The 11,740-nt window shown below is 36.6% G+C and overlaps 1 protein-coding gene across 2 annotated transcripts; it reads right to left on the minus strand.

Moving 5' to 3' along the window:
• Positions 1-602: 602 nt before the first annotated feature.
• Positions 603-11,334, minus strand: LOC137401409 (transmembrane protein 272-like). Of its 2 annotated transcripts, XM_068087738.1 has the most exons (6): positions 11,210-11,334; positions 10,808-10,825; positions 8,904-9,098; positions 2,641-2,763; positions 2,346-2,432; positions 603-1,130 (listed from the first exon to the last, which is right to left on the minus strand). In XM_068087738.1, exons 1-6 carry the CDS (start codon positions 11,229-11,231, stop codon positions 889-891), a joined length of 687 nt encoding a protein of 228 aa, XP_067943839.1. In that variant the 5' UTR covers positions 11,232-11,334; the 3' UTR covers positions 603-888. The 2 variants fall into 2 exon arrangements, with proteins under 2 accessions (XP_067943839.1, XP_067943840.1); XM_068087739.1 differs by lacking the exon at positions 10,808-10,825 and having other exon boundaries at positions 11,210-11,322.
• Positions 11,335-11,740: the final 406 nt, after the last annotated feature.

Raw genomic sequence — 11,740 nt, forward strand, 5'->3', positions numbered from 1 at the left:
CATGGTCACGTTAAGTTTTTTAGTGAATTGTCTAGCTGATACCAACATTTCCAGCATAAATGCTCAGATAGTTGATGTAGGTACACGAACTGAAATAACTCTGGAATGATGTCATAGCAATACCTTTAGTATGCCATACAAATGGGTAAATATTATGTCAGTATGCATAGCAAAAATGGCTCATAAGCGTTCTAGTGTGTTTCTACATGTTAGGATTAACACAGTAGGCCTACTAGCTTTAGTTGTGCTTTTTCCCATGTGTCACTAGAGCTGAAACCATGGAAATGTTCTTTCATTGTGTAGATAAAGTTACATTTCAATGTTGAACCATGACATTCATCTCATTAGAGATTTATGACCGCAATCTGGTGTTAATAGAAATTGTCTTCTCACTAGTTAAATAAGCCAATAAGTTCTCTCTTTAGCTACCCAGTATATGCTAATGAGTATATGTATATGCTAATGCTCTTCAACATGGGCGTGATTCTGTTTGCCCCAAATTTACACTGAAGAAATGTGTACTTTCAACGTACCACATCCACATAGCCTGCAGGGCTGCCCGGTCATTACAGATAGGTTAATATAGTATGTCTTGTTATTCGTAACAGCATAAACATTTTATCATTGCATCGAAAAAGAGTCAACTATATAAAATAAATGAGCAATAATAGAAAAATGGTAATAAAAGTTCAACCAAAATAATCCATGAATTACAGATCTGATGCGTTATAAGAGTCTTCCAAAGCTAGCAGGTTACTATGGTAACAAGCAGGTAAAGTGATTAAGAACATGAGCTATTCGAAACTTCAAACATATCACGCTGCAATACTGATATATGGCGAATAAAACACACTACACATTGCTTGACATTAGACATATGCGTTCCGATCAATCTCCTTCACTAGACTTGTCTGTGCAGCAGTAAACACAGCACAAGACGCAACAACAGCAGGTACCGAGGACGACAAAAACTCCAAGCATGATCCACTTGGCCATAATATCCCAGTAGGTGAAGTCATAGACGAGCTTCAAACAATAATCAGCACTCTGGGATTCAGTGACATTCGTAGTGAAACAGTCCGATCTGTCTGTACCTTGACACTCCACCATCTTCGTTACCCAAACCGTTCCTACAAGTAACCTTACTGACTTTTTATATCAATAAGGAACTGCGGACTTTGGAGTTGTGCGCTCAGTTGGACATTGACATTTTGAAAAATAGAGATTAGCCCATCAAAGTTAACGACATTAGACTGTACATTAAAGACTGGTACACACTACATCGCCGTATGGTAGTGTTAATCACACAATACTCTTATGATCATCTGTAATAATAATGTTCAGACTATCACAAACCCATCCGTGTTTACATCAGTGAATACTAAGGGTTGAAAAAATAGAATGATTTTTCTCAATCCTGATAAAAACCTTCTTTTGTTGATTGTTATTTTAATAGATCTAGTTGTCTACAGTGGCTTACTGAATCCTGTTCATATCATGCAGCTAGAAAGGTCAGAATTGTATATCGTATGTTTAGGCACCCACACTAGATGTTGAGAGTTATTAGCGCAATGAATCGAAGTCCGGCCTGGCTTTGAGTACTGAAAAGCACTGACAGCAGACAGAGCAAGAGAAAAAGTTGATTAGAAGTTGTCTTATCATGCCCTACTCATTACTAGCAGTACTAAACTGCGCATACGACTGATCATCTGGCTGTCAATGGAGTTACCTTTCTTAATGGTTATTTTGCAACTGCACAATTAGTGACCTTGTTAGCGCTACGAGTATTAAACCATTGACCTAATTCACATGAGCAAAAAATGGTAAATTGTTCACCTAGTTAACGTTATGGGCTATAAGCATTAAACTGTTGACCTAGTTAACGTTATGGGCTATAAGCATCAAACTGTTGACCTAGTTAACGTTTTGGGCTACAAGCATTAAACTGTTGACCTAGTTAACGTTATGGGCTACAAGCATTAAACTGTTGACCTAGTTAACGTTATGGGCTACAAGCATTAAACTGTTGACCTAGTTAACGTTATGGGCTACAAGCATTAAACTGTTGACCTAGGTAACGTTATGGGCTACAAGCATTGAACTGTTAACCTAGTTGACACAGCGGGGTACAAGTATTAACCTATACAAAGTGTTTATTTTACATGCAAATTGAATAAATTTTCGAGCCTTCTTTTCGTTTGGTAAATATTAGCTTACTACAGAAAAAAGATCAGCATTACTGCATAGATAACCCTGACCTAGGAATTACGATACCCTGCATGAGACTCTGCAACTGAACTCTGTACATTGAAGAACGCAGTATTTCTCTAGTTACCAATACTTACCAGCTATGAGCCACGCAATAAGAAAACTTCCAACGAGTGAGTTGCAGCACCCGCTTTTCTTTGAGGACGAGTCGTCTTCATCAGAATCTACAATAGAAGTATCATCACATTCCTAGACTCTACAATAGAGGTATCATCACATTCATAGACTCCGCTACTAGCAACCAACCGAAAAGGTGCACACCAAGAATTACACAACATGGATGTTCGACGAGGGAGATTAACTCCCACAATACCTTGGTCGAGAAAGAAGAGTATTTATGAGCAAATTAAACGACCTATGTCAGTTGCATACCATTTCTACTAGCTGCTTTAGAACCTCCACTGGTACATCCAGAGATAATACTGAAGACCCCTGATACGATCAAGTAGATGGTGAGGTACCTTTCAGCTGGGCAGTCGTACAGATACTTGGATCCTGCAAGATATGCGATTTCACCTTGACATGAAAAATAATAGGTTTGTAATTGCTTTTAATGCATCATGACTTGAAGACAAACCTGCACAAAAGTTTTAGCAAACTATATCAGAAAGTAACGGTGTTGCTCTATCATTTATGATTGTTTTTGATGTTTGAGGTAATCTGACTGCCTCGATGTTTCAAGATTAAAATTAATAAAATTTGATCGCCATTAAAATCCTCAGATCAAGCAAAAGTGTGCTTATGATGTCTATAATTGGAAAGAGACAGACAGAATATAACAGATGCATAACGTTTCAACTCAAACGCAATAGCTGATACCGACTATCACAACGGTAACAATCGGTGACACCATTTCACTCGTATTTATCTTATGAGTCTTTTAATCGTGAGTTTTATCAATTTTAACCTTGAAACATCCAATCAGATCACCTCAAACAAAAAAACAATCGCAAATGATAGAATATTACTGATACTTTCTAATAAAATCTACTAACATGTTGTGGAAGTTCATCTTCCTTTAAAGATTGACTTGCAACAAAATTCACATTACAGTTATTTAGTATCAACAGATTCACAAACTATGGTGTTTCCGTGATGGCTGATATTAACTGTTCGTTTTTGAGTTTTAAAAGGTTGTAATCACATTTCTACATATTTTGCACCTACAACTCAGCAGAGTAAGACATGGTGAACTTTTTGATACCAAATAACTGTAATGAGAACTTTGTTGCCAGTCAACCTTCAAGTAAAGAGTTGGAAAGTGCATGCAGCTTTTTACACACTGATGATGGCAAAGAAAGCTTTTTACTCCGAAGCTTTGCCCGTTAACCCGGGTGACAAAATGTGTTAAATAAAAACAGCTGTTTCCATGTTTTTATGTAGTTTTATTATACTTTTTGATAATACAGCTTGTGAGATCAATAAATAAACTATAAACTTTATTATGATGTAACATTAATAATTACATTTTTGTTTTTCAGAGAAAAAATGGCTCATAACAAAATCAATCACCTTTACATGACCTGATAACTTAGAAAATCTAAGGGTCAGCTATAAGGATAAGCTGAAAAATAGATATAAAACTATTTTAAAAAGACTCAACAGATTTGTATCCAAAACCTAAGTTTGAAACAGGGTTAATTGCTCTACTGCAACAACAACATGTTGAGAGACATCATTTGAATAAAACTACATGTAGGCCTATGTTTATGACCTCTGTTGAGACAAAATTACTGAACAAGTTTAAACTAATAATGACAAAATAATGCAAACAAAGCACACCGTTAGTATTACTATCGTTAGTATTACTATCGTTAGTATTATTATCATTAGTATTACTATCGTTAGTATTATTATCGTTAGTATTACTATCGTTAGTATTATTATCGTTAGTATTACTATCGTTAGTATTACTATCGTTAGTATTATGACCATCGTTAGTATTATTACCATCGTTAGTATTATTAACATCGTTAGTATTATTATCATCGTTAGTATTATTACCATCGTTAGTATTATTACCATTTGTATTATTATCGTTTGTATTATTACTCTTTGTATTATTATCGTTTGTATTATCATCGTTTGTACTATTATCAGCTGAAGTCACAGCTTATTCTTTGCTAGCAGACTTTAACTGAAATCTGCTCGCAGATTATGAGATACAACATAACGCCAAGTTTCATCATGCTGTGAGTGATGATACCATGATCATGATGAGTTCGCTTGTAGTAGTGCAATAAAGCACGTGATGACAAGAACTAGGATACTACTAACACTGGGAAACTTCCTTTTTCCTCATCTCCACGCCTAATGCTCTTCAAGCGTTTATGTTCATAAATTATTTATGCTTGAATCAAAACGAAACTGTGGGAGACACAGACTGAAGATATACATCAGTATAACAGAAGCCTTGATAAATGGCAGAAGTGTTTATCTCCAGGACTAGCCTGCTATTGACTAAAGCTAAAACACAACCTCTGAGCTCATACTCATGGGTATCTGACATCATTTGGAAAACCAGTCGCCAAAAGATAATGCTAACAAAACACGCAGCAAACAACCCGATAATCTCTATGGCAAGTGTATGAACTAGATGTTATCGAGATACCATAATAAGTTAGAATACAGGACACACTCTATAGCTATATAGCTATATAACACACTCTATAGCTATATAACTCACTCTATATCTATATAACACACTCTATAGCTATATAACACACTATAGCTATATAACACACTCTATAGTTATATAACACACTCTATAGCTATATGACACACTCTATAGCTATATAACACTATATAGCTATATAAAACACTATATAGCTATATAAAACACTATATAGCTATATGACACACTCTATAGCTATATGAGCACCAAGGAAAAACTTGTTGGTGCCCGAGATTCTACTCCGGGTATTCAGCCCTTTTTTATATTCACTGACAAAATCAGTTTTATCATTGATATTTTAATTTCACTTCTAATGGATATTGGCAATTGATACAATAATTTTATTAGTCGATATGCGTATATGACGCTGTGCGTGTAATCAATCACATGCCGTTGCTTGATTAAGACTTGAAACCACAGTTGCTTTTACCAAGGTGAAGGTCAGGTTGACGCCCCCCAACCAAATTTACAAATTTTCACACTCAAATGTAAGCCAGCGTGTAGCTGACGCATGGCATAAGGGTGAGCGTGTCTAGAACATACTGCAGCATATTTCACAGACAAACCAATCGATATGGCATATTTTATATCCAACAAATGAGGAGTGCATCAACAGACCATTTTAAGCGCACTCATTTTCACATGCGTGAAGAGCAATGTCAACTGTCAGATCGCTTCAGTGAATCTTAGCATATTGAAAGGAACAACAGAGACATTTCATCATCCAACCAGAACTATTGATCTCAGCTACTAATGCACCACTGCCATAAGAAAACATGAGCTTGTGTCAACAGCTTATTGGACAGTGAGCTAAAATTAACATCGCAAGTAATCAATAACAATTTGCCAATATCTGATTCACATTCATGTGACCACCTTATGGTGCCCAGAGAAATCCCAAGCTATAGTTAGCTATGATTCCACGCATGATGAAATCAATGGAATGCAGCGCTGTGCAGTTGGAAAAACGTTTATAGCATAATGTTATTTTTCTGAAATCCAAAATGCCTACTGCAAATGTGACCACAGAATAGTCTATTCAGCCATGCCATTCAACTAAAAAGGCTAATATTCTGCTGGCTAATGATTCTGTTGTGCTTGGCTAGGCAAATTTTGAATACATAAGTACATTTGCATCGTAAGAGCTGTTCTGCTACACGCTTAGCTGTCACTACGTGTCTAGCTGTCACTTCAAGTTTAGCTGTCACCGCGAGTCTAGCTGTCACTACGTGTCTAGCTGTCACTTCAAGTTTAGCTGTCACCGTGAGTCTAGCTGTCACTTCAAGTTTAGCTGTCACCGCGAGTCTAACTGTCACTACGTGTCTAGCTGTCACTTCAAGTTTAGCTGTCACCGCGAGTCTAGCTGTCACTACGTGTCTAGCTGTCACTTCAAGTTTAGCTGTCACCGCGAGTCTAGCTGTCACCGCGAGTCTAACTGTCAACACAAACTAATATTTCGTTGAACTTACAGCTCCTACAGTGACTAGGTTGTACATTTAATGATGTCTATGAAGTACATTTAATGATGTCTATGAAGTTATTAATTGGTACCAGCGACTTCACAGAAGTAACCGTCTGCTGAGTGAGGTTTGAATGACCTTAGCTCCGGGGAGAATTAACTTCGCATCTACCTCACCACCCGCAAGCGTCTGGGGAGGAAGATAATTATCAATTACGCTAAAGTGAGGACTAACCTCCCCTACAGCTAACCTCCTAGCACAGCCATACAAATAGTCACCTGTACATCTAGTCACCCGTACACCAAGCCAACTGTTTCTCTTGTCACTCAGCAGTAAGAGCTCAGAGGCTGTGTCTCTGTATTAATCAATAGCAGATTAATGGGCCAAGGTATTAAAGGTTGACTCGCAACAAAATTCACATTACTGTTATTTGGTATCAAAAAATTCACCATGTCTTACTCTGTTGTGTTGTAGGTGCCAAATACGTGGAAATGTGATTACAAGCTCTTAAAAGCTCAAAAACGAAAAGCCGCCGTAGATTGGAATCTGTTTATTTATCTGATGTAGCCATTACAGTTTGGTTATCGTTTTGTCAGGTGATGTTCTCACGTGAATTGAAAGGCCAATAAAAAGCTCAATATGAAACTTCTCGTAGCACTAGTTTATGACAAACACTTCGGGTTTTACCGAAGACCCGGTATCAAATATAGATGCTCGCTACTTTACAGTTTTGTTTCGGCTTGATCAAATCGTCAAGTCGTAATCTGATCATGTGACCCATACTTCGCAAATAATTTTTGCAGCACTTTTCGACTATCACAAGTGACCAACAGGCTCGTCATGATTATCAGACAATGATATGTACTCCTTCGAGGTAAGGTTAAAAAATTAAATAAATTTTTGCGGTAAGTTATAAGATATCACTGCTAAAAGTGACAGCATTACGATGACGATAAAACAGACGCGTAAGAACAATAGACATGGTTTGATTGAATGCGTAGAGTATATTTGTGAAAATATTTCGATGATTGAGGTTGCGTGAGAGTGCAAACAGAAGCCATCTTGTACAACTACGTCACATTTGAGCCGTTTTGGAAAGAGAATCCAAACTACGGCGGTCTCGTGTGGCTGCGATTAACTGTTCGTTTTTTAGCTTTTAAGAGCTTGTAACCATATTTTCACATATTTTGCACCTACAACACAACAGAGTAAGACATGGTGAATTTTTTAATATCAAATAACTGTAATGTGAATTTTGTTGCAAGTCAACCTTTAAGGTTTTTATCGTATTTTCATGATGTATCTTCTGCAGTTTCATTTTTGTTCTGACATTAATAATCTGACAATACAGAAACTGAGCTTGCTTTGAGAGCATTACTTTTGGAGGTGTCTGTGAGGAAAGATGAAGTTCTCCAGTGCTAGTAACATACTAGCTGTTGCTTAAGACAGGCTGAGCTGCATGAATACTGTTGAGTCATGTTAACACTAGATATACCAATGTAGTGCACCTTCGGTTACCACTTATTGCAAGTCTAACAAGCAATAGATATAATGCACGAAAATAATTATCAGTATTTCTATCATTCTAAAGGCAACATTATTATGTGATGCAATACCATTATGTAATGGAACATTATTAGGTAGTGTAATATCATTATGCAACGCAATACTACTATGTAATGCAACATTATTATTATATTAATATTATTGTATTATATGATATTAGGATTAAAAGCAATACGGTGCTATGAGGAGGCATTCCATGACAGCAATGTTACTGTTTTTTCTTGGAACACATGACTTTATATAGAGGGCAGAGCAATCAAGCTGAATTTCATCCTTCTAGTTGTTTGTGATCCAGACACCAATGTATTCTCACAAACTAGCAACAGCCATGCACAGAAGTAAAATAGTTGTTAAAATATTTTCAAGGTTACTAATAGTTCAGGTTTTATGGTTGAGGTTTGAAACTAGATGACATTAGATTAATTTCCAAGTCCAGCAAATCAGGAGCCAGAGGAGTGGGCAATGTAAATAAATTTTCAAAGTAGTGATGCCGCAAGTAAACCGGAGTATAACGAGTATTCATTGTCCGCAAAAACTTCTACCTACTACCAGATAAGAAACTATTTTCAAAAACACTCACTTTGATCTGAAGAAGATCAGAGTGACTCTCTAATTGTAAAACAAAATTTTGTTTGCGGTGTAACAAATAAGGAAATGGAATCGACCAACCGACGTGAGTCATCTTGTGAACATGAATTTCGATTGGTCAACTCTACACCAATTTTTTTACATCAATGCTTCTACAGCTTACAAGTTGTGATAGAACGGTAGATAAAACAAGCTGTCGGGTTGTAGATGGCCTCAACACTTATGTTAGTCTATGATATGATTTATTGAGTTTACATAAGGGGAAGATTTGAATTGGGAAATTTTTTGCAAAGTAAGGGATGAATATTTGCAAACACCACAGCTTTGGAAGAACCAGATAGACTGACCTATAACAATCTCCGCAATTGGAAGTGCCAAGCCAAGTGCGAGAAAAAAAATAACCATAATGACAATGGCAACAACTCCGACAACTTTTCCACAGCACTTGCTGGTCGCCCGTTTAGCGTAGTCAACCATGCCATCGGACTGTTGTTTTTGAGCCTTCAACTCTCCAAATATACTGTCGTAGGAAGGAGGTGGAGCTGCAACAACAGACAAAAATGACTATCAGCAGATTCTTACTGCATTTCACAACAGGTTTCGTTAAATTCTACAGAAAGTACGTTGGACAAAACCAAAAATCACAAAAAGGGAGCCACCGCAAAACTAGCTGCCTACTAGTTCAAATACTAGGTAAGATCAGCGAAATGGCATAAAATGTAATTGGGAGGCTCATTGGTAATGGGCAGAACTTTTGTTTAACTAATTAAACACCATATCATATTCATTATGATGAATTTTTTGCGAATGTCGTATTCTCTATTGTAGTCAGTCTAGAACAAACATTTACCTTCCGCTCTACTTATTTGCCCACAAGCATGAACAATGTAACGCATATATTCACAATTTTAGAGCATACTACTTAAAGGTCCACAAAAAGTTCCTGCTGTCTGTGATATACAGAACATATTAGATGAATGCACAGAAGCATTAGTGAAAACAGCAGGGGGACGATTCACACTCATGCAATGGCGTGTTTACACTTACAAAAACAGATATGCCAGACATATGCGAATCACAAATTCAGTAACCAAAGAACATGAGTTTTCATCGTTGAAGATAAGTTATCAAGTTGTAGCATAAAGCGTTTGAATTGATAGATGGGGAGATGATTGTAAAAAGTGATTGTCTGTGTATCCATGTGAAAAGCACTCTACTAGTTGGTGAAACAACTAGAAAGATTAGCAGCAGACATGATAGATTCGATAGGAAGAATGTTCTATTTCACCTAAACCGGAAGATGAAGCATGCACAGATCAACCAAAGCCAGAAATAAAAGGGAATAACCACAGAGGAAGGATCAATTAATGTCTAACAGTTATCGTACAATAAGAAAAAACAATCTACATAGGCTATATCAAACGCATAATACCAAAAGAGCATTAAATGTATTTCCATAACTTAAACCCTATAAATAGCTTAAATGGAAGAGTTAGTCAATCATAGGAAACGACTAAATTTCTGGTCCACCGATGCTAAATTGGGAGAAGACAAGCTGCAGCCAATTCTGACCTTGGTAGAGAGCAAGCATGTTATGGATGAGCTATGTTAGCATACAATTTGGATAGAGATCTACCGCATTGACTTACAACCTTGTGAGCAAAAAACTTTTTTTCTGACAAACTGAGTTTGACACTGTTCTAGAAGCCTCCCGTTGTGGGGACAATTGCGTGTTAGGGTATAACCAGACCAAAAACCAACAAATTCAATGATAAACTATTCTATAGTATCTAAACAATAGATATAGAGACTATTCTAGGCCTCCTTTTTAAAGACCTACTGCTTCAAAACTGCTTGTGCCATGTATCAAACTTCTTACAAACTAATTCCATGACAACTCTCTATATGAATAATACTACAAAACAGCTGAGTTTATGACCAACCATAATGGAAAATCTCTGAGGAATCACTATGAAGTAAAAATCTGTATTACATCAAAAAATCAACCATATAATAAAACACCTTATAATCTAGTGGAAATGCTATAAAACATCTAAATACGACTCTTAATGTACACTAACTTATTGGTTAGCACACAGTGCGAATGAGAATTTACAATTACCGGTTTTAGCAGGCAGTATTCACAAAGCAGCCTTTCTATAACCTAAAGCAAGACCTATTGCCAAGACAACGCGGATTGAAGCAACAGAAAGGTGGATGCTAATAGGCATTGAAAAAGGTCCCTACTTACGACTTGCTATTCCCTGTGCTGAAAAGGGAATGATTGAGAATGTTTTTTAAGAATTCAAACGCAGTACTCTAAACAATTACACACATAAAGACAAACCGGGACAATGTAAAAAACATAATGTCACTAGAATCAGACAACAGGAACCGTTTAGCAGACCATATGTAAATTGTAAAAAGGCAATGCAACTATTAACGACCGAATGCAGTTGCGTATTACAATTGCTGGTGAATAACTTATTGTGACTAATTATTAAAAAAAACAAAAAAGACCTAGTGATCGGAGGGTCCCTCTCTTGCTTCTCATGAGGCTCTAGGGACTAAACATCATCCAGATCCAGATTAGTGAAAATCTTCAAAAGCTCTTGTAACTTAGAAATATGTGTATGCAAATACGTTTTCTCACCTTCTGGGTCTGCACTTCCCATGATGAAGTTCGTACAATTAGCTAGTTTTGATCTAACAAACGTAAAGATTCGTTAACAGTTAAACAGTTCGTTGAACGAATGTCGCCAAGTAGCAGTCTGTTACATTTATACGTGAAATATCGATCACGTGGTCATAAACAAATATTTCTCAAGCGCGGAACACGCCGCCGTCAACTACGTATTAAGCCGTTGAAGAAAAACGTAGCGGAGTGCGACTCTTGGAATTTCTTGCCAAGTCTGGGTGATGGAATAACTCCTAGACTGACCTAAAGCATTGAGTTAGTAATATTTTATTTTGTAGATAACAAAATAATAAAAAGCCTCTATTTGCACACAAATTATCAATTAAAATGAAAACTGTAAAAGTGTCCTGAATACAAGATAGTGGTGAACAATTCATGTTTAGTCTGAGATTATTTGTGTAAAAATTTAAAAGACTTACATGAGAGGATGACTTCAAATAAGTTTTGTGGGATACAAAAATAAATTGATTGATACTGTACACAAGG

This window comes from Watersipora subatra, chromosome 8, assembly GCF_963576615.1.
Source record: "Watersipora subatra chromosome 8, tzWatSuba1.1, whole genome shotgun sequence".
In the NCBI taxonomy this organism is placed as follows: Eukaryota; Metazoa; Bryozoa; class Gymnolaemata; order Cheilostomatida; family Watersiporidae; genus Watersipora; species Watersipora subatra.